General features: G+C 37.0%; 1 protein-coding gene across 1 annotated transcript; it reads left to right on the forward strand.

The window, feature by feature from the left end:
* The first annotated feature begins 563 nt into the window (after nt 1-563).
* On the forward strand, nt 564-24,599 carry pafah1b1a (platelet-activating factor acetylhydrolase 1b, regulatory subunit 1a). Its single transcript, XM_083549263.1, has 11 exons — nt 564-913; nt 4,807-5,041; nt 14,660-14,744; nt 16,036-16,110; nt 16,223-16,429; nt 17,525-17,693; nt 19,073-19,175; nt 19,333-19,561; nt 20,841-20,942; nt 22,143-22,299; nt 22,872-24,599. Exons 2-11 carry the CDS (start codon nt 5,010-5,012, stop codon nt 22,943-22,945), a joined length of 1,233 nt encoding a protein of 410 aa, XP_083405389.1. The 5' UTR covers nt 564-913; nt 4,807-5,009; the 3' UTR covers nt 22,946-24,599.
* The last annotated feature ends 153 nt before the right edge of the window (nt 24,600-24,752 follow it).

Below are 24,752 nucleotides of genomic sequence, written 5' to 3' on the forward strand. Positions count from 1 at the left end.
ATATAGATATCATATCTCTTCCCTCATCTTTATCAATAATATGAATTTCAAAATATCAGGTTATAATCAATCTGATTTGCTTTTATTATCAGGCAATAAATAAGATATCAAGATGTAAAAAGGTAATAATGTACCAGAGGAACAGTGTGAATAGCATGGTTTATAGCAGGGGTGTCCAATCTTTTCCACACAGGACTGTTGTGGGTGCAGGTTTTCAATCTAACCAAACAAGGGCCACACCTGATAGTCATTGAAAAAGAAACTCATGAGAGTTAAACAGGTAGATTTTTAGAATTTTGGATACCCCTGGTTTACAGTATGCCTCCAAAATTCACTATCTTGTGTATATAGTATTTACTCCAGCGATTGTGTGGAACCTAGACCTTCTCATATTTACCCAAGGCAATGAAAGGCAAATGAATTTCAATTATTAATTTTGGTACTTCACGTCTAATCTTGCCATTAATATGAAATCAGGCAGATGACGTCATTAACAGGTGCCTCGTGGGGCCAGGTTATGACTGATGCTGCTGTGACCGCGCTTAGTTTGAGGTCATTGGCAATTCCATCAGATTATTTTAGTTTTTATCACATTTAATACTCATTACAGTGAAAAAGAGGCTTGGATTGTGTATTTGGGATCAGTACAGAACACAGTAAAGCAACCCAAAATGGTTTAAAATTAGACTGCGAGAAAGTGAAGGGCGTGCGCTGCGCGTCGCTTGTAAGTCAGCCGATGCGCATGCGCAGTCTATCGGAGCGACTGCTGTAGAGAAAACAACGGTAGGAGCTAGGCAGAGAGACGGGGCACAGACGTGGACCTACATCTATCAGGGCGCCTGCTTTACCAACATTTCATTGCTTCATTTCGGCCTGACTTTCGCGGATACGGATTCGGTCGTGACACTGTAGGGTAAGTGTCTTTCTTGTAACTCGGGCGTATGGATGTACTGGGAGGGAAAAAAGAACTGCACCTCCTTTTTGCGGTGTCTCAAAATGGCGGCCGGGCCGTTAGTGAAATAGTTCAGTCTTCTTCGTTAAGACTTGCCGATTTCCGTTGCGCTGTGAAAAAGAAAAATGCCGTGAGGAGACTTCGAAATGGTTGTTCTTATATTGAGTGGGTGTTGTTGGTGTGTGTTTTGTGTGCGCGGTGCTGGTTTGACGGAATACGAGCTAACAGCTTAGCCGCCGGTGAATCAACACGTCATTCCGTCAAACGCCAGGCTGCGCGAGGCGGCTATCAACAGTTGGCTAATGATGGAGGACACGCCGATGAAATATTGGTCCATGGTGGAACGGGGGAGAAACACACGTCAGGCCTGTGGGAATATAATGCCAAACCCAAAGATTACCGACGGGTAACCTAAAGCAGCCATTAAATTGTAGGTAAAACGTTGAGCCGGTTTGCAGGGAGGTGCTACAAGATGACCATTGAACGGTAGCTAGCTGTTTTGCTCACGGATTTGGGTAGCTAGTTATCATTCAAGTGCTCTTAACATAATGTTAATCATCACATTTACGTCAATTTCAACGCGTTTTCTTTTACTTTTTATTTATTCGAACTACTTATACTGTCATTTTTTAAAAGCTTAATAAACGAATGACTTGTATAATTTGATCACGAACAAAACACGCACCATAGTAACCCGTATATATTTTGAGCCAAGGTTTTTAATGGAACTGTCTGGTGTTGTAATACAGTGGATTAAAAGCTAATGTTTAAATCGAATAGTTTGAAACGTCAAGCCACTTGTTTACCCATCAGAGGTGCTGACAGATTGGTTACGCGGGAACTGATGCCCAGGTGGCTGTTAATTTCACTTCTGTTGAACTGCACTGAGCTGCATCAGATGAATATTATTAGGCCTTGATGGATTGCTGAAACATCCGAGTCAGGGTGGAGCTTTAGTGAATGCACGATCTAGTGTGGACAGTAGACATCCAGCATTCAGACAAATAATTCAATAGAGCTGTTTGGCTTGTTGGAGCATTTTATTAGAGACACATAGTGCCTTAGAAATGAAGGTGCTTTTTCTTCTGTATGCTTTGCATATGTTGCTGCACGTCTTGGACCTGCAACTCTTTTTTGTTTTTTTGGAGTAAAGCTTACATCAGTTGCTCTGATGGAAGCTTTACATTCATACCATGAGTTGGTTGACGATGCAAAACGTCCCTTTGATGGAAGCAGAATGTGAGTGTGACAAGTGCATTTTGGGAGCTGTATTTTTTTTTTTGCATGTGCTTCAAAATGAGTTGTTGGGGGGGAAAAAAGGTTTGCAAAAGAAAAACGCTAATTATAGTGTTATTTATGGTGTCCTGCACCATTCAAACAGCTTCCAGTCAGCAACCTTTTCTTTTTTTGGCAGAAATGTATACTATTTAGTAATGGCAGTTCCATCAAGACGGGCTGGACGATTAAAGCAGTAATGGATAATTGCCACTGGACTCCACCGCTGCTCTGTGGTTCTCCTCTTTACAGGCGGTTGCTAAGAAACCATGCAAAGTCTTCACATGAAATAAGGCACTAGGAGATTGTTTTCATGGGATTCCAGTAGCTACTATGTAATGAGCCAAGTAAAGCATGGCTGTGTAACTTCATTGTGTAGATAAAGTCACACTTATGTTCGAAGCATTTAGAATATGTTGCTAAACTGGATGTACGCTGTGTAGCCAAAAGTTTATGGACACCTGGCAATCACACCCAAATATGCTTTTTTGCACATCTTGTTTTAGGTTACTTCCTTTGCTGTTATAAAAAGATCCACTATTCTGGGAAAGCTTTTTTTTCCCCTACTTTTTGGAGCATGGCTGGGGAGGTTTGTGTTCATTCAACCACAAGAGCATTAGTGAGGTTGGGAGATGGAGGCCTGGAACTAGGTCAGTATTTCTGTTTATCCCAGAGTTCAGTCTGGGCTCTGTGCAGGCAACATGAGTTGTTCCAATCCAACTTTTGCAAACCTCGTTTTAATGGACATTGCTTTGTACACAGGGTATTGTCATGCTGAACAGTTTTGGGGCCCCTTTGTTCCAATGAAGGGAAATAGTAGGCATCCTGTACAGTGGTGTGCTTCCAACTTTGTGGCAACCGTTTTAGAAGGACCCTCCCTTAAATGTGATAGTTAGATGTCCACATACTTTTAGTCAAACTGTGTGTTAAAAATTGGCAGCATTGATTTATGAGCATGACTACATACCCACAGTTATTTCTCTTGGAGGAGTAATGGTGAAGAGTCAAGTGTATTGAAATAAATAGTAAATAGGCTTCAGCATATACATTTTATTTTTTTGTCTGTTTGTAAAGAACTTTCTCTGTGGTATAGTTGATTGCTGTGGTAAAGCACGCTGACAAGATTACATTAAATCTCTAGAAAACAGGAATTACACATGCCATGCATTATTGCTTGTAAATGTTGTTTGTCTGTAGATACTAGCTGCTAAACCAGGTAAGGAGGTGAGAACTGAGCCAAAGAACAATGTTTCTGACATTTAGACCATCATACAAAAGGAGAAAATAAACAGTGGATTTAAAATGTTTAGAACTATTTACATCAGCTTTGTGTCGTGTTGATGTATATAGGTATAATAATTATGCCTATTTGGTCTGTTTACCTTTTTTGTTGCCATATATTTCATAGCTTTACATGTGCATCCTTAGCCATATACACCCCTCAGTTCTTTTTCTTCTGCTTTTTAGTTAATTTGATTGCATGCAGTATGGAAGCAAACCAAGTAACAAACAAATCAAAATGACATTTTCACTCTGATTAATAGTACTTCACATCACAGAGATGTATTGATATTCAGGTTTAGTAGCATTTGTTCTCTTTTCCTTTTAGTGTGCTTAAAACTGTAGAGCATTCAGTAGGAAATAGCATTCCATGTGCTGATGTTTCATGGTGGCTCCACTTACAGTGAGTGAGACAGAGAGAGCCTTCTCATTCGCATTCATAACGTGGCTTCCTGCTCTCACTGTTTAGCTGTCTCTTTCTTCTTCTTCTTAGGGAGAATTGGTATTCTTGTTATCTGCAGCTTTTTTTTGAGTATTCTATTGTGTATGAAAATCTCTTTTGGCCACTTTGCATGGTGTATTTTGCATGGTTATTTTTTTTAGAAGAGTCGTTCTCAGAAGTAGTGCTCAGAAAGGTGCACAATTTATTTGGGTCTGTGCAGCATTTTCAGTACCAAGCCTTTCATTTAAAAGAACATGTACTTTCCTTGCTTTTTCTTATATGCTTATTGTGTAGGCTGTAAGCTGCATTTAAATCAAAATGTAGGATTTTTATAGTATTTCCAGAGTCAAACAAATTTCTGAACAGAATGGGAGTCTAACAATATGCTGCTTTTATAGTTGACCTCCTTTGCTGTTTTTTTCTGCCAAGTCATGTATCTTCTGTCTAGATGATATGCTTTCATTAAGATGAATTAATTTGATGTGTTGGTTAGTCAAATTATAAAATCTGTGTGTTGTTTTTAAGCAGGACAAGCACTGAGCTGCTGAAGTAGGTTGATGCTTAAATCTGGGTCATCAGACCCCTTTTGCCCGTCTGAAGCCCCAAACAGGGGCAGCAGGTCCTCACAACAAAATACTCAGCATGACAACAAAATATAAAAAATATATATGGATCGGGAGATGAACAGATGGCATGTTTGATACCATATTTTGTTTAGCCACTAAGCCTGTCTCACTGAACTATAGAGGGATTTGCTTTGGCCCACTCTTTCCTTTGTCACATGATTAACTTCTGTAAGGTGTTTCTAGCATGGCCTGACATTCTCACCTTCCTGTGTGTTTCTTTCCTTGTGCAGATGCAGTGACGGTCTGACTGGTGGATGTTCTCAGACAGTCTTTGCGCAGTGTTCACTGGAGCTGGCCTGTCAGGGGAAGAGCACGGTGTGAGCAGAGTACATACCTGTGAGCCAGAATCTGTGTTCGATAGGTGATCTCCTGCCAAGGAGATAGCAGCTGCTGCACACCTTTCACCTGGCCCCCCTTCCTCCCCACTGCCAACATGGTGCTGTCACAGAGACAACGGGACGAACTGTAAGTCCACAAGTCTTCGTTCTTTGCCTTCTTGTGCATCTTTTCGCACTGGCACAATTCAATTTAATGAGTATGGGTTTGTTGAAATGGTCTTTATCAACTCTAACTGTCCACTCAGCACACAGCATGGATTAGCCTATATTACACTGCATCTATCCTATTTATTTATACATTATATTGTCATAGTGAAGATTTTACATTTATTACATCCTGACAGTATACATATATATGCATGCACACAGCACTTTATTATGGACACATAAACCTTCCGATTCTTGTTAACTAATTAGCCAACCCTTTGGCATAACAAGACACGTATGGCGCAGCGTCTTTGAATTAACTCTAGAGAAGATGGTGAATGGGAATCCAAAGAGATCTGCAGTTGCAGAAATACTCAAACCAGCTTGTCTGGTGTGTGTAAACGAAAATTCTGTGGGTCGAAATGTCTTGTTGAGAGAGGTCAATAAAGATGGGGAAGAGTGGTTCGAGCTGACTGAAGGTCTACAGTAACTTAAATACCCGATCTTATACATATTTGGTGAGCATAAAAGCAGCTAAGACAGCACAACACATTGAATCTTAAGGCAGATGTTCTACAACAGCAGAAGAGCATGCTGGGTTCAAGTTCTGTCAGCCAAGAACAGAAAGCTGAGGCTGCAGTGAGGAAACAGGCGAAACATAAGTGGGAGGAAAAATGTAAGAAATCAAAGTCTTATTTAATTGGAGTCACAGAATTTGTTAATGCATGGTTCTTCTTTCCTAGTGGTTATCTGAATCTCCCACTGGACTCTTATGGACAATCAAATGTTAAAATTAAGTTTTTGTAAAATATACTAGTTATGACCGAACAAACCTCACTCAACACGGTTTCCTTTTGCCAGTGTTTGTATGTGTCTTAAACTTGGTTTAAATAGACTTCAAAATGCTTTTAGCTAAATGTAAAACTAAAATGAGCCATGAGAAAGACTTCCTGATCTGGAGTATTATCACTAAGAAATATTCTACATAATTGTGACCTTTTGTGTCAGTCAATTGTCTGTGACTCTAGTCAGAATGTCAACTGAAAAAGCTTGTATGGTTGTGTTCGTCCCATTAAATGTTTTGATTGATGAGAGCTAGAGCATTTTGATGTTCACAACAGTATGTGGGATGACAAAAAGTAATGTCTAATGTCTAGTAATGACTATCTAAAAGCTTTTAGTAGACTTATAGTTTACATAGGCTTTTTAATAGTTTGGCACTTTCTGAAGCACTTTAGACCATACAGAAACATTTATCTGTCCCTTTAAATATGTATTGGCTACCACACATTTTATTTAAGCAGGTTTAATTAAAATAAATAAATAATAATTTTATATATATATATATATATATATATATATATATATATATATATATATATATATATATATATATATATATATATATATATATAAAATAAATAAATATAATCTCTATCTATCCATCCATCCATCACAACAAAGCAACTACAGATTGCACAATGTCACTGTGGCTACTCAGTCTGTACTGGAAATATTTGTTTTGCACATGTCCAGCTTCAGTAATTTCTCTTAAAAGGAGAAAATCCTGACAATTCCATGTATTGAGGGAGTGAATGAAGGATGGGTGTAATGAAGACATTTGTTAAAGTATGCTGAAATAAGTAGAACAGTTAAGTAGATCATATCTTTAAAAGTTTAATATTAAGTGTAAAAAACACACTTACATACACATCTGTTAAGTTTACCTTTTATTTAATCAATTTAATGTCAATTGATTACTCGATTTAATCAGTATAAAGTGTTGCATATATTATATTTAGTTTTTATTAAATATTATAAAATATTATTTTATAGTATAACCAAGCAGTCAATTTATTGTAAAATAGTTTTAGAAATTATTCAAATGTTAATTTGATGATAGATGCGTTAATAAAAAAACAGCAAGCAATTTTGTTTTGCATTTCTTTCTCTCTACTGTAAAAAAAATTGTACTAAACTGTGACCTAAAAACCGAGGTATGTACTGAACCGTGAATTTTCCCTACCGTTACACTTTATTATTGTTATTATTATTTTTTATTTATTCATTTGATTTTTGATTTTCCTGTGGCTGGATTGTAATCAGAAGTGTTTCCATTGGCCTACAGTTGCATAACTTCTTGCATTACATGTTGAAGGTTAAATATAGTTCAAGTCATAATCAAGACATTGATGTAAGTGTATGGCCTGTAATTGTTGGATGCATGCTTTTCATCTTGCTGTGCTTTGGTTATTTGACAAATTTTTATAAAGGACAGATTGTTGTAATACATTTTGTCTTGAAAAGACCCTGAAATGCTGTTAATCTAAAGAAGGATGTGTATCTGGGGAAAATGGGTTGACCTGTATATACAATTATATGCAATTTGAAATATGCTTTATGATTGTAGGCAAATTAATGTTTAAAATAAAACAAAGTAGAAAGGATCCTGAAATGTTTAGTATTAAATTAACCTAGGTAGTAGCTTGTAATACTGATTCATATTGATTGTGTGTGTCCTTTTAAATCCCTGATTTGCTTGTTTTGTTTTCATTTTTATCTACTTCAACTTTACTCAGTAGGGACTTTATTCTTTCTAAAAGGGCTCTATTATATTGCTTTGCAGGAGTTTTTTTTTTCATTGTGTAAATCACAATAGTGGTTCATATGCCATAGCTGCCAGCAGTGTGTGGCTGCTGTGTGCTAGATTTAGGCTGCAGGTGTGTGCTTGCTTAGACTCCAGAGACTGGCAGCATTGCACATGTGCTTGTATGAGAGGCCATGGGTTCCAGCTCCTGATGGGTTGTGGATGAAGCTTTACCATCCTGTCAGCAGGGTGCCCACCATCAGTATGGGTTTTATCTGCACACTGTCAGATAAATGCGTTTAGGCCCTTCTGTTTCATGTGGGGGCTTCACTATTTGAGCACTATTGCTTCACATTTGCCCAAATTGATGCCTGGGCTATTTTAAACACACCCTTTATTAGCATACAATATCAGTGATTAGTAACATAATACTCAAAATTGGCTAATTGATATTCTTTGAACTGTGTGTGTGGGTGGAGAGAGCAGAAATCCATGTTATGAATGTGAACGGGAAAGCAACATGCTCCCTCAGTCTCTCTCTTGCTGTCTCTCACTGTAAGTGGAGCCACAGCAGCCCGTGGGATTCTATTTTCAACTGCAAATCCTGAACAGTCTGAGATGGAACAAAAGAAGTCATCATTTATTACAGCTCATCTTTACATTCTTTAGGCAATTGGGAGTAAATTAGGGAAAAAATGAATCGTATAAACATACACAGTTGAACCATCCAGACCTGACCGAGGGAATTTTAATGCGTAATCCAAAGCTTTGTTTTAGACGAGGGTGTAAACCCATCTGCTGCCACATGCTGCTGGTTGTCTGTGAAGGCGTTTATGCATGTGCCCAAAACTGCTCATATCTTTATTCAAATCACTGTAAACAAAGCAAAGCCTTTCAGGCTGTGCTTTGCCAGACTGCACTACTTAAGAGGTGTGGCCTCTGCGGAGCTCCACAAATCTCATTACCAAGTGTGTGTGTGTTTGACAGCTGGCTAAGCAGTCACATGCTGTGCATGCACACGTCCAGATTTGAGTGTCCTCTGTCAGGCCTCATTCAAGGACCAGTAGCATTTTGCTGCATGTACTAAACGATATTGAGCATCAAGAATTAACTTGTTAATTTCTCCATTAGGTCCTGTTACTTTTACTGTAGGGAAAAATGTTTGGTTATTGAGTTATTTTAATATGTTGTTTGCTCTGTTGGCCTGATTGGTTGATACTAGAATTCCGAATTCACTTATTGTGACTTAGTTGGCTAGTTAAATGCATTAAATAAAGACTGAGGTCAACAAACAAACGTGTGTGTGTATGTATATATATATATATATATGTATGTGTGTGTGTGTGTGTGTGTGTGTGTGTATATGTATATATGTGTGTGTATATATATATATATATAAAAAAAAAATCATAGTTCTTATTTTCCTAATAAAGAATTATGTAGTTTTAATGTAAACAGAATGTGCTAATGTTTACAATAATATTCAATATAATATTTAATTCTGGCTAGCATCTTTATTTTATGTTCATGTTGTAATCGCAGGTAAAGATTTTACAGCATTTATTGCCTTATATTTGCAGTGATACCTGGAAATTTCTGATCTGTGCACATTAATTATTTGGGAGGAGATACTAGCCCAGATACAAAACCTGCTTTAAAACCATTTGTCCACTGCTTCCATTTATTTAAAATGCATTTTCCTCCTGAAATGTTTCTCTTTTTGCATTTGCATTCAGGGAAAGCATTTTTTCATCATGTACCTGTCCTCCTCAACCACTATTAATCTTAAACATTATGATTGTAAGTAACAAAAGAAATGTTTTAAATTTCATTATCTTCTATTAGTTATCATTATTTACAGAAAATGGTTGAAATTCATTCATTTATTAGGAGGACAAAGTTTGTCAGTTTTAATCATGGATCTGTTTAATGCGCCTTTATTCTTCATTGATATGTTTAAAGATTATGATTCTTTGGCAGTTCTTTGTTCATTTGTTATGTACTGGATAAAGGCAGTAAAGCATGATGGCTGTGATGTAAGGCTTTATGTCAGGAGTGTTTAATAAGGTCAAAGCTGCAGGGAAGAACACACACACTCCTCCTGTTTACGCACACTGCAGTCTTCTGATGCCACACGCTAGCCTGCGACAGCCGCAGCCTAATATCAAAGCATTATTCACTTTCCTGAGGCGGTCTCATAACTTTTCCATTAGGGCTGGGTGATATTGAGATTCCCCCCCCCAAAATTTATGAACAATTCCTAATTGGGATTAAAAAAAAAAAACATTTGTTGTTACATCATGCAATTGAAAAATTACGATTTATCCTTTTTTTTTTTTTTTTTTGTGTGTGTAACGAAAAATGTAGCTGTGCAAAAATCGCAATAGCACCTATTCTATAGCATGTTTGCTATACATTGATGGCACTGTTACTATTTTTGCACTTCTCCGTTTGGCTGCTCCCATTAGGGGTCACCACAGCGGATCATTTGTCTCCATACTACTCTGTCCTGTACATCTGACTCTTTCACATTAACCACCTGCATGGCTTCCCTCACCACATCTATAAACCTCCTCCTTGGTCTTCCTCTTTTCCTCCTTCCTGTCAGCCCCATCCTCAGCATTCTCCTACTTATATACCCCATGTCCCTGCTCTGCACATGTCCAAACCATCTCATTCGTGCCTTCCTCACATTGTCCCCAAAATGTCCTACATGCACTGTTCCTCTAATAAACTCGTTTCTAACGCTGTCCATCCTCGTCACTCCCAACGAAAATCTCAAAATCTTCAGCTCTGCTACCTCCAGCTCCACCTTCTGTCTTTTAGTTAATGCCACTGTCTCTAAACCATACAGCTTTGCAGGTCTCACCACAGTCCTATAAACTTTCCCTTTCACTCTCACAGATACTCTTCTATCACAAATCACTCCTGCCACTCTTCTCCACCCCCTCCACCCTGCCCGCATTTTTTTCTTCACTTCCCTAACACACTCTCCATTACTTTGCACTGTTGATCCCAGTTACCCAAACGCCTCCACCTTCTCCACCTCTACTCACTGCAACCGCACCACTCCACTGCCCTCCCTCTCATTCACATACATGTACTCTGTCTTACTCCTACTGACTTTTATTCCCCTTATCTCCAGCGCATACCTCCACCTCAAATCACAATTTCATCTGCAAAAATCATCTTTTTCCAAATTCACAAACACACAATGCAACTCCTTCTGACCTTCTCTATACTTCTCCATCAGCATTCTCAAAACATTACATCCGTAGTGCTAATTCTTGGCATTAAACCATACTGCTGCTCACAGATGGTCACCTCCTTTCTCAGCCTGGCTTTCACTACTCTTTCCCATAACTTCATGTTGTGACTGATCAACTTTATTCCTCTATATTCACTGCAGGTCTTCACATCTTCCTTATTCTGATAAAGATCAGTATCAGCACACTCTTTCTCCATTCCTCAGGTATCCTCTCACCTTCCAGAATCTTGTTTAACAATTTTGTTAAAACTCCACTGCCATCTCTCCTAAACATCGCTATGCTTCTACTTGTATGTCATTTGGTCCAACTGACTTTCCACTCTTCCGTTACTATTTTTTTCGTTACTATATTTCCACAGAGAAATCAGCTTGGGGTATTCTTTTCACTGTTAATGGCTGCATGTTGCAGCTGTTGTACTGAACTTTATATATGATATAGGATTTAGTGTAATCAACATACAGGTATTTGTTTGTTAAATCTAAAACACTGGCTGCCTGTTGCTAATGAAAAACAAACATGGAACATGGTCAACTTTCCCACTTTGTCTGTTTAATGTACAGAGGTTAAAATCACAATTCTGTTGGAATTAGGCTGTAATGCAGTATGGCATTTTATATAAATTTGATTAGATTTTTCTTTTGCATGTTTGTATTAGGTGAAGAAAGCTGCCCCCCCCCCCCCCTTTGTATTGGTTTAGACTTACAAATAACCATTGTCTTGATTAGAACCAAAATAATCAGAAGAATTGCCCAGTGCTAATTCCCACAGGGCCTGAGAACTAGGTGGTCTTTTTCTGAAGGTAAATAGATGCTGTGCTCTTTCTGTCTCTCTTTGATATGAATGCCTGGAAGTGATGAGTGTTAGACACACACCCTATGATATGAGGTGATGCTGGTAATGCACTTGTACTTTCACAAGCTGCTGTCGTCATCCTGCATGAAATGTATTGCCCCGCTGAGTCCAGCATTTAAGCTGTAGAGCATTGTCTTATGGTTTTGCCTGCAAATTGGATGTTCTCATCAACTCTAGCTTTGATGTACATTTTTAAGCATCCATTGCTTTTAAGGTGTTGTGCATTGTTTATGAAAGGATTCACACAGGAGTGTCTGAAAGCTGTTCAGGTTTTCTCAAATGTTCTTAAGAGTAATGTTTCAATGTTGTTTTGCTTTTTTCACTTTATCACTCAAACATGCAGCATGTTTTGCAATGTTGCGCTTTTGTTTCAGGCTTTTATGCAATATTTTATTTAATAAAAGTAAAGGTTTCTTTTGTTTTTAGTTCTCTGGTTTTAATTAATAGATTGCTGGTGTCTGTGTCCCCTTTTTATATACCGTCTGCTTCTCTACCGTGTGTGTGGGTGTGGGTGTGGGGTTGGGGGTGGGGGTGGGTGTTATTTATTTTCTTTTTTTATGGTTACTAGCCAGCACTTTTACCACTCAGGTTTTCTTTTCCATTACAGTTTTTGATCTTGCTTGCTTGCTTGTCCCTGGTGTAAAAATGATTTTGCATATAAAATAAATTACAAGTTGATATACATTTGAATGTATGTATCGAGTTTAAAAGGTTACATATTAAAATCAAAGAATATTAAAAAGTACATTAGAAATAAGTGTCACAGAAATTAGTTATCATGGAATTATCACCTTATGCAAGGATTGAGGCAGGCAGAGCATGTGGAGATGAGCTCATTCACAAGACAGGAAGTGTTTTTTCTTGTATATGCATGGTGGTATGATATGATTTTAGGCCAGTGTTGTTGATCACAATAAAATTTGTGGGGTTGTTTGCAAAGTAAAGGCATGAACCTGCCAAATGGAAAAACAAGCTGTTGTCTAACTTGTAAAACCTTTGCTGAAAGGCAGAACATAATTTGAAAAGCTACGGTTTGTTTGTAAGAGAACAAATTGCTCAAGGAATCTTTGTTCTATTTAAGTTCTCTTAAAAAGCTTGGATTACACTGCATTTGATCTGCTTGGGATGGTGATAGTCATATCTACATGTTGTTCTCTCTGTTTATAGCTTGGTACATTTTGATAGGGATATTATTAATAGACTTAAATATAATTATAAACTTTTAATAGTATTACTTTTAAAATACATATCTCTATTTCTATTTATTTTTTATATCAATTGTCTCTTTCAGTATTAACTGCTGCATTGGCTTTTGAAAAACTCGTTTCTCTCCCTGCAGCTGAACCAGTCAGAATGAAGGATGAAATGGCAAAATGAGAACTAACTACATTGTTTTGGCTGACTGGATTTTTCCTCTCCACTTGGGTAGATGAATCTGAGACTCACAAAGACAAAATGTGGCCAGGCATCAATGATCTGAAATTTGTACTCTGTTGTTTGTATTCTTTAGACTGTCACATGAGGGATAACTTTTCCACATGGTCTTGCTGTTAATATTGAAGCACATTGAACAGCGCTGCCCAAGAAAGCAATACATGATGCCCAACAGCCCTCAACTTTGACACCTTATTCTTGTGGCTTATTTGCAGACACACCTACTTTTTTTTTTTTTTTTTATGTGATTTGTCATTTATACATTGGGTTGGGTTGATACCATTTGTAATGTGAGTTCCTTTTTCTTTTTTTTTAAAAAATGAGTTGGGCTTAGCGTTTCCCTGTTTTTTTTTTTTTTTTTATATGCATCTCCTCTGTTAATGCTATACCAGGAAGAGCATATATGTTTCTCACTTGTTTTGTGTTCATGACTGCTGAGATCAGTCTCTTTGCATTGCACAGTCTTGCCTAAACAGGATCTTTGGGGATAATAGAAAAAATGTATTTGCATGTATGTTATGTATGGAAAAACATGAAACACAAAAAAGTGCAGTTCATTTGATTACAATGTAAAGAAAATGTTTCCCAGCCTACCAGGCTACATTTTCCATTTATTTTTCCGTTATGCAGATGATAAAAAAAAGAAAAAACTGTATATGCAAATTTAATATTCAGCACGAGGCCCTGCATATCTGAATCTCACACACAGTTTAAATGTCTGTATGACTTATTATTCGAGTGGTAGAAAAATATACATGCTTACCTAGCAAGAAAAGCATAGTATAAGAAGCCGAATAAATATTTTATCAGAAAAATAATAGTAAATATCATGCAAAAGCAGAAATAACATTTTCCTTTGTACAAGCTTTCAGCATGTTTTCAAACTTAAGGATATGGATTAGATATAAAAGAAAATTGTTCCATTGAAGACTCTGGGGATAACGTTTATGTTTAAATGTTGAATCTAAAGCCAATCTTAAAATTTTTGGGGTTGATCATTCGGGTGGGGAATTAGCTTTTAATCAGGAACATGTTTGCTGTTAGTCAGGATTTCTTACAATATTTGAGACGTTTTACGCAGATGTTAAGTCTGCACTGACTTATTTTATTTCCTGTCTGTATATAGTTTTTGATGTTTTTACCCTTTTACGAACAATTTTCTTTCATTATCAATCTCAAATCTTGTTATTCATTCATTGTAAATGTTGCATTTTCTCAAATAGATGCGGTCATGCAGTCTTTCCTCTTTATAGAATATAGCTCTGAATGTTCCCTCTCAGACATTATTGTTCTCCGTTCTTTGTTGTCAATGGGAGGTAAAAACCAAAACCCCCTACTGATGAGATTTTTTTTTTTTTAAATATGCCAGACAGTCTTAAATAGAATTCGCCTGCCAGTCACTGAGAACTAATTATTCCTATCTTTTTGATTTTTTTTGTTTTTTTTTCCCTTTTAGAAATAAAGCTATAGCTGATTACCTTCGTTCCAATGGCTATGAAGAGGCATATTCAGTTTTCAAGAAGGAGGCGGAATTAGACATGGTGAGTGTGGGGGGAATACCCTTTCATTTCCTCCTAGAGCCAAGGACCTAACAATGATGCTTAATTTCAGATATTGCTTATTTAATGCAGAATAAAAACGCTGAACACAGATATTTCTGGAGTAAGTGGAAGCGTGTTGGTCCCTCAGAGATAGTAATGAATGATCGATGAGGAAACCATGCTTCTTCTCAGTTAACACTTGTTAATCCTACAGAGTTGCCAGATAAAGCAGTTTTTGTCAAAAGCTTAATATAGAGGTTTCATACAGGAAAACCAGAACTCCCTAGCCAGTGGTTCTTATGTTTATCTAAGTGGTAGGCTTTTCAAAAATTCACCTTCTTTATAGAGAACACCACAATGAATTATTGATGCAACTTGTCAATATTAAAGCACACATCAGATAAGCTTGCACCTTCTGATGGTACCCAGCTAAGAGCTTTCTTTAATTAGTCAGTGTTCTGCTGAGATGTTCCCATCATTGTTCACTAAGTGTTAGGTATTGCTTCCTTTGCCTGTAGGCAATATAAATCATTCTGCGGTAGTACAAATGCTTTCTGAAACATCACCTTCCTCATTTATTTCGGTACAATTGTTTATACTGTAGTTCTTAATTTGTGCTTTAAAAAAAAAAAAAAATCAATATCTGGATCTAGAACATATTTAAAGCAGTGACAAATCGGCCATTTGTTGGCCAACATGTCTTTTATGAGAGTCGGAAGCAGGTAAACATGCAGCTTGACTTGATTGTAGCCATATGTGGTGGGTAATAATTTTTTTTATTGGTTTATACTGTATTTAATACTTTACATTCAGTGGGAGATTATTGGACTTATTGAATTTGATGTTCAATTGCAGAAAACCATAAATGTTATAAAGTAAACGTAAGTATTGGAGTAAGATTAAAATAAAAAATTGGTTGATTTTTCAAAACCATATCCTTGTCGCAGTGAATTTAAGATGTGCTTGCAATTTACATCTCTAAATGTATTTAATAGTTTATAATACTTTTACATTCTCAGCTTGATGAGATCAAGTCAGACATGATACCATGGATTATGAATTCATTTTCGCCATACGCATTTTAATTGCAATCTTGCTGAGCTCCTTTGGTCCACAGGAGATTAACTTAAGTAAAGGGATTTAGAGAAATTGACAGTTGCCTGAGGGATGATGGGTGTACAGTTATGACTAGTGTGCATCCAGAGCCTGTTTCTCTTACAATTGCAATAATGATTTGCAAAATACATTTCTCTGTATGGGGGTCTATTTTTATTTTTATTTTTTTCATCAGAATGAAGAATTGGATAAGAAATATGCTGGCCTTTTGGAAAAGAAATGGACTTCAGTTATCAGATTACAGAAGAAGGTGTGTAAATTTCCTATATAATGCAAAAAAAGAGAGCATTTTTATGTAAATTATAGATGAAAATTTTATCACTCAGGACATTTTTTTTTTTTTCTTTATGTCTTTCCTTAAGGTGATGGAGTTAGAATCAAAGTTGAATGAAGCAAAAGAGGAAATTACTTTAGGAGGCCCTATAGGACAGAAACGAGACCCCAAAGAATGGATCCCCCGTCCCCCTGAGAGATATGCCCTCAGTGGCCACAGGAGTCCTGTCACCAAGGTCATCTTTCACCCGGTCTTCAGTGTCATGGTGTCTGCTTCAGAGGATGCTACAATAAAGGTGGGTTGTGTCGGACTCGTTGATAACAGAACAGTTTTGAGTCTCTCCTATGTTTTTAACATATGTTTTGCAAATGAAAAGAAATTTGCAGTACCCAGAAAACAGGATTTAATTTCCTTTGTTTTGCGCTTGATATTTATACTGGTGATTTACAGCAGGGCTGCATTATTTTGGGCTTCACTGATGTCAGCATGATGTCTTGGCATTACTGAGAGTTGCAGATGCGATTGAGAATTTTGTTTCACACTCTGCTTGTGACACTCGTATCTTGAATGCCTGTTTTCTCTGTCTAAAATAAAAACGAGACAGGCAGCGTTTCCTTGGCAATGGTGAGATCTATGGTAAAATATGTGCCCCACTTCCACCAACTTGGCATCAACAGCAGAACCCTGTAGTCTGCTTACAGCTCCAGCATGGACTCCAAACACACTATTACATCATTATAGCTGCTTATTATCTGCTGTTATGAAGAGTGAAAGGAGCTGTTTTAAGACTGATTATACAATTCTCTTCAATCCATTCCAAACTACTTGTGCTTACCTTTTAAACTGTTCTCTAATACAGTGCCTCAGTGTAGCCATGTTCATACACCTAAAGACAGACTCTGTCCCTTGTGTATTTCATGTTGTGGCTTTATAGGTTTTTATATTAGTTTATTTATTTCCGTTTTAAAAGTACAAAAACATCAAGAATTGAAAGCTAAAAGGCCCTTGACCTGTAGAGCTTAACTCTACTCTTAACGTTATTGTCTGGTTTGTTTGTGAACAGAAATTGCATACAGGGTGTATTATTCACACCTGAAGGCATTATATATATTTTTAAATCATAATTTTTTTTTTCATAATACTGCCTCAAATTTACTTAGTAATTAAATAATTCTCAATAATACTTTTTAATTTATGGTTTTATGATTGACTTCTGTAGACGTGGTCACAGCAGTGCTGCATGTTTGCTTTGTCCCAGTAGTGAATATGGTTTACGTAGATACAAAGGAAGGAAACCAGGTGGTGGGCATCTCTCATTTTATATGCAACTCTGACCACCTAAACACTAGTATATGAGCTTAACTTAAATCTTGTCCTTCTTTTTCCCCAGGTATGGGATTATGAGGCCGGAGACTTTGAGCGTACCCTGAAAGGCCATACAGACTCTGTGCAGGACATCTCTTTTGATCAGAGTGGAAAGCTGCTGGCTTCCTGTTCAGCAGACATGACTATAAAACTCTGGGACTTCCAAGGCTTTGAGTGCATCAGGACCATGCATGGTGAGGAACATGTTTTTAAGCAATTGTATGAATTATCTGAGCATTTTCATGTAGATAATGTGAATAATGAAATGACTGAAATAATGGGAATGGGATATTAAGGGGAAGATGATGCACGACCCTCATTAGACCCTTAATTTGTTTTTAAATTGGTAGGAGAAGAATTCGAAAACTGTAATGTAACAGATAATTCAGGCTTGAAGTCCCAGTTTGAAACATTATAGTCGTTCTTTTCCCCATGAACATGAAGTGCACTGTCCTTGCTCACTTTGACCTAAAACATTACCATCTTTCATATTGCAATTGCTCAGGAAATGACCTCATATTACATATCTGGTAATATGAACCTGCAGGATACATAAATGGTTTAAAAAAAAAAAACCACAAAAAAAAAAACAACCACAGAAATGGATGAAAATTGCATTAATTGTATCTCACTGCATGCTGTATCACTCTTTAATTTTGTTTGTGGCTTGTGCTGGATGAATTTTAAACATTTAAGCCATGTCAAAATGTGTAAATCCTCAGTGGTACTAATCCAAATAGCACATGTGCAACAGCGTTTATGTTCAAATCTGGTGCCTTGTAATTTACACCCCGTCAGTTAAGTTGGCACGTTGCCCTCAGACTAGCAGACCGTGCTGATTGAGGGAAGCATTGCAGGAAACCCGCCTACTGCCCCCCTTCTCTCAAGCTGTCTCTTCCCCTCCTGGCTGGGTGCAAAATGACACTCATTCTCTCTCTTTCTCCCCCAGCACACTCTTCTTTCTGACATTCTCTCTCTCTCTCTCTCTCTCTCTCTCTCTCTCTCTCTCTCTCTCTCTCTCTCTCTCTCTCTCTCTGTGTCTGTCTGTCTGTCTGCCTGTGTTTCTCTCTGTCTCTATTTTATTTAATTTTTTTCTTCCCCCCCTTTCTGTCTTGACCCCACCCCTGTGTAGAATTTTGAGATTTGCACGATAAAGGTTTGTGGAGCTTTCTCACCATTTAACCCTCCATTTCTCAACTGCTTATTTTGAACAGAGAGGTTTAATAGCTTTAAATGGTGCACTGTGCAGTTAGCTTTTTATTCCTTCTCATGTTCTTTTGAGGAAAAGCCCCCCACGGCAAATTGGCTGTCGATTTCCTTTTATGGTATTGTCTAATGTGTTTTAACATTTTTGTCATGGTGGCAATTAAAAATCCATTAATATGTTCCACTGGAACAATCCAATTTGCATGGTAAAATGTGGATAGATGTGTTGCTGAAGATTTTATATTCATTATGAATTCAATATATTGAATACTCAGTCGTCGTCGTCATCATCATACAGAGGGTCGATGTGACTTAACAAATTTATTATAAAAATGTATTTTATAACCCTTTTTGTTTTTCATTTTAGGGCATGATCATAATGTTTCATCTGTAGCTATAATGCCCAATGGAGATCATATAGTATCTGCTTCTAGGGATAAAACCATTAAAATGTGGGAAGTGGCCACTGGGTGAGTAAATTTTTAGAAACTGTTTAAAATAATAATAATAAAAAAATCATGATGCAGCTATTAGAGCAGACATTTTTCTTAAAAGGTTTTCTTAGTAAATCTGTTGTTTTTCCTCAGTGTTTTATACCGAGATGCAAATTTTCTGTCTGCTCTATAGGTATTGTGTGAAGACTTTTACTGGCCACAGAGAGTGGGTGCGTATGGTACGGCCCAACCAGGACGGCTCTTTGATTGCCAGCAGCTCCAATGACCAAACGGTGCGTGTGTGGGTGGTGGCTACGAAGGAGTGCAAGGCTGAACTGCGGGAACACGAGCATGTAGTGGAGTGCATCTCATGGGCTCCTGAAAGTGCTAGTCCCACTATACTGGAGGCCACTGGCTCTGAGGTGAGAATAGCTATGCAAGCTATGCAAGATCCATAGTGGCAGCATGAAGTCCATTTGCTGCTGAAAATCTGAATGTCATTAGATGGGTCATTGCGTATTGTGTCAGCAAAACTTTGTTAGATTACAATGGCAGGATTTTTTTCTTTCACTGTGTAAACCAGAGTAAACATGCTCTTTGATCTGAGAATGATGACCTAAAAAATCCCATACTATTTAATTAAAATACCAAAGAAAAGAAATAAACAGTGAAATAGAGTAGGAGATGTTAACACTTGATTGCTTAAGGAGTGTGATTAAACTCATTTGATTTTTAATAGTTTTATGATCAACCATATCCAATTTATCAGATGTAACATTTGTTACCCCACAGCATGTTTCATTAAGGCAGCTTTAGTGCAATGACTCAATTGTAATAGCAGAAAGGGAACTTCCATCGAGCTAAAACAAAACCTTCAAAGAGGTTGTTGGCCCTTGCCAAACCTGCTGGATTTCTTTATCAATTATACCATCACAACTGAGGATAATGCAACATAATGTTACTGTAATGGTTTCTTTACATAATACACATGCATGTGTAAACCTGTTCATCCCTTTTCTTTGGTGTGGCTTTAATTGATCTTATTTTATTTTTATTAAATTTTTTTGTAGGTTGGTGTGCATATATACATGTTGTGTGTGTGTGTATATAAATACATCAAAATAACTGTGAAATTTAATGTTTTGATACAATTCCTAGACTAGATTGTGCTTTTAAATAAACACTTAGTATTTTTTAGGCAAAAGCCTACAGTTTTTAACGTGGGAAAGGAATTGATGAATGTTTGAGTTAGGCTGGAGTTAAGCATTTTGTGTAGTGAGAAAATTATGCTTTTTAATTAATTAATTAATTTATTTATTTTTAGAATATCATGTGTAACGTTAGAAAAGTTATCATCGAATATAAACTAGTAGACATCATACAAACTTGCTGTGTTGACAATCAGCTTCATGATCACTTCACACAGCACAAGGGGTTAATTTGATATGTGAATAGACACACTCCTCTTCCAGAGTCAGGCTGTGTAATATTGCTAATTGTAGTCCTTTGCGCTTGGGTTAATGGCAAACTGTCTCGCTTTAAGTGGAGACAAAAGCTGCCTATGTGCAGCATTTAACCTTACTCAGCCTTTTTGTATAGGAAACATTTTTATAAAGAACTCTCTTAATAGTATTAACACACACAATCACACCGTCAGATCTGTAACTATGTCTACGACTCATCCTCTTATTTGTTTTCCAGACTAAGAAGAGTGGGAAACCTGGACCATTCCTTCTGTCTGGCTCAAGAGACAAAACTATCAAAATGTGGGATGTCAGCACTGGCATGTGCCTTATGACACTGGTGAGTCAACTAGTGAAATAAACATTGTGCACTGTTTGGCACTTGTGCAAGTTTGAAATAAAAATACATAAAACTGTACAGTCTGTTGTCCCATGTATCACTTTCAGCTTTGCTGAATCTGTTCCTTATGTATCTGGCAAATGCTTAATTGTATAGTAAATAGAGAGGCATAAGTAATGAAGCAAATTGACTGTGCAGTGCGTGTGCTGGTGTTTTAGTGTGCGAGTAAATGTTGATCAGGATTTACAACTTATTACTTTAGTAACAGGCATCTATGTACAATAGCCACCACAAAGCTCTGACCAAAATGTGAAGTATTTATTAAATTATAAGCATTTTTGAGGGACAGTTTTTCTAGGGGCAATTTTTTTTTTCTTTTATAATAAGGGTATGTTTATTTACACACTTTTTAATTTTTAGCTTTAAATCTATAGAATTTTTGTCATGTCTGGTGAAAAAATGCTTTTGCATGCTAACGTTTTGTGACTTGAGTTCTGCACTGATTTTAGTCATATGGATGAACCTCACAGCCTCAAGTACATATATTTAGGTGTATTCATCGTCCCAAAGTACACAATGAATACATAAATGCAGTGTCTCAGTACTCAATCCTACCCTGCAATATAGCCCATGAAACTACCGCTTCATTGCAATCAGACATTACTAAAAAATTATAATTTGCCGCAAATGTCCATACTTGTTTCCTCAGGTCTTTGAGAACTGAAGCATGTTGAATGTTTTTCTTTTATGTTTCATGTAAATTAGATTTGTATAAGGGTATATTTGGAAATGCCCTACAATATTAGTCTAGTGGGCAGGTACTTGCTTTCAGGTCATGTCAAGTCGAGTGGCTTTTTTTTTTTGGTTGCCATTTCAGCCAAATACAATGCTGAAACAATGTTTACCCTGGATCAGGGTGGTAAAGAAACTGATGTAAATTAACACGAGACTACAAAACACAAAACTAACTAGGGCACTACACTAAGTTTATCACAGCTAGTTTTGATGATATATAGCTAGATATTAAATTAATAGTAGTTTATCTATCTATCTATCTATCTATCTATCTATCTATCTATCTATCTATCTATCTATCTATCTATCTATCTATCTATACCCCCCCCCCCCCCCCAACATCAGTGCTTCTTTCTAATAAATTTGAGTGCTATGCATTAACTTTTTTTTTTTGGTCTTGTACAGGTTGGCCATGATAACTGGGTGCGTGGGCTGCTCTTCCACCCTGGTGGAAAGTTCATTGTGAGCTGTGCTGATGACAAGACTTTGAGGATCTGGGACTACAAAAACAAGCGTTGCATGAAAACCTTGAGTGCCCATGAACATTTTGTTACTTCTCTGGGTAAGAGTCTGTAGCCACTTTAAATCACTCAGTGTTACGTTTTAAAATGTCTTCCTTTTGTTTGAGCAGAGATGTCTCCAGGCAACATAAAATACACCATCCTTCTGTAAGGATTAAACATTGGCTACACAGCACACAAGTACAAAGTGTGCTGAGAGTTTGAGATGTGATTGTCAATCTTCCACGAACAACGCTGCATTCTGGGGGGGCTTTTAACTGTCTAGAATTTTGTGTTGGATCAAGGCTAAAGAGCTCTTGAGGATGCGTCACAAAACATCCTGCACTTAGCAGTACATCGCGCAGCTTTTTAAATCTTGTTAATTTTGATGCGATGGGATACCGTTTTTTTTTTTTATTATTATTTTATTTAAAATAAAATATTTTCTTTACAGGTCCTGGAATCATGTCATATATATATATATATATATATATATATATATATATATATATATATATAGTATAAACATGTTATAGCTTGAGTGCAGTTTGATTAATTAATTTTAACCAAATAGCATTCATGTTTTTGTCATCATTTGCCATCTTTTTAATGGAAAGGGTTTATCTGCCCACAGATTTTCACAAGACTGCTCCGTATGTGGTCACTGGGAGTGTAGATCAGCAAGTTAAAGTGTGGGAGTGTCGCTGATGTTACCTGCAGGACCTCATGGTTACTACCCCCTCTTTCACCCCTGACCCATTTCACTCTCCCTTCTCCGTCTCACCTGGATGCACTCGACCGCCATGGTTATGACTCACCTAGCTCTGGTTGAATAACTATTGTCCTTTTATGTAAATTATTCTGGATGTCAAGCTATTAAATGTTACACACAAAAAAGTATTCTTGCATGGTAAATCCAAAATTGTATACTGTAAATTTGCATAATGTTGTCTAGAAGTACCATAGGTTTAACCCAGGCTGAACCTTGACTCAGCCTTACCTGCCGAAGTCTTCTACTGAATGCGTTAATGTAGGGCACTATACTGATAATTTAATGACAGCGTTGTTCTTGTCTTCTTCTTTTTTTTTTTTTTTTGTCTTTATATATATATATATTTTTTTTTTTACTTTGTTTTTTTTTGTTTTCACTGTCACAAACTGTTGGTGTCTAGCTTGGTGACATTTAGGGGGGACAACGAAAAGGAATTCCGACTCAGATGCCGACTTGACCTGTAGGGTTTAACGGAATAATCTGTAGCTTTGTATCATCATTCTAAAGTGTGCTTACAATTCTCTTATTGTGGAACTAGATACAACTTTAACACCTGCATATATGAATGATTCAAACTAAGACATTGGGGAATAAATCTTTGTACACTTGTCATGAAATGTTCTATTGAGAGCACCCCAGTGATGTGGCTGTGTGTTTGAGATTTGAGAGCATCACCTCACTTGAAATTTCCTCTGCATTAACTGCATATGGAGCAGCAAAGCCATGTACATAGATTTTGACCTCTTCTTGTTTTTTTGTTTTATCCCCCTCTTCCCCAGAAGCACTATACAATTAACACGCACCAAAACGCTGCCTCTGTGAAGCACTTAAATTGGCCACTGGTGCTCTGACAATGTAGTGCTAGTTTAAAGTGATACTAAAATGAATACAATTACTCTTGGACTTGGTTAATGTGTTATTGGGTTGTATTTGTGTCTACTCGCCAAGAATCATGTTGATTTAACATTTTAATTGTCTTGTTAGGAGATGTAAGATTTATGCAGAGCAGGTGTTCCTGTACAATGCAGAAGTTAACCCCCAGTTTGGACACAGAATATGAACACATGACTTGAGCTCAAAGAGTTTCCCAGTGTTGGGTAGGGGATGTGCAAAGATCTCTGATCTGTTTTTAAATATGTGGGATGCTGGCAACATCCCGGATATATATCAGTATAAAGTTTGCCACTGTTGGAAGTTATACACTGACTGACCGATTAGTGGAAATACATGTTAAGGAATCAAATGCTACCAGTTGTTCTGCTTATTTGCCTGATGTTTCTGTGGAAAGGTCTGATGATGGCTTCTGTTGTAAGGTGGTTTTCACATGCACAGCAGCAAACCCTCAACAAGGCACAACCAGCCAATAGAGGAGCAGAGTGCAAGTGACATTGTGAATGCACCACAACAGAAACATGGCCCTAATTCATTACTTTTGTCATTACCTAAACAGCACATTATCTCCTGTTCATCTTCAATCTATGTGGGTAAATGTAAAACATAGACACTATGGGAAATTTATTTACAAATCCCAAAGTGGAAGTAAACTATTCCACATGCTTAAAAAAAAAAAAAATAAAAAAAAAATAAAAACCTGCTATTGCTGTTGGCAACAAAGCAAAAATGTTTAAAAAGTAGAAAAAAATAATTAACTCACATCCCTGTTCTTAGATCTTTAGTCCTTTCAGACTAAAGGTGTAAGCAATTTAAGACTTATTAATTTGTGCAAAAAACAATACTGTTTTT

This window comes from Silurus aristotelis (genome assembly GCF_946808225.1).
Source record: "Silurus aristotelis genome assembly, chromosome: 8".
Classification (NCBI taxonomy): Eukaryota; Metazoa; Chordata; class Actinopteri; order Siluriformes; family Siluridae; genus Silurus; species Silurus aristotelis.

Excerpts from the sequence above, each read along its gene's own strand:
- pafah1b1a (XM_083549263.1), top strand. The coding sequence starts at position 5,010 with ATGGTGCTGTCACAGAGACAACGGGACGAACT. Across the intron at positions 19,176-19,332 it reads ATGTGGGAAGTGGCCACTGG|GTATTGTGTGAAGACTTTTA; the intron begins GTGAGTAAATTT and ends TCTGCTCTATAG. Across the intron at positions 22,300-22,871 it reads ACATTTTGTTACTTCTCTGG|ATTTTCACAAGACTGCTCCG; the intron begins GTAAGAGTCTGT and ends ATCTGCCCACAG.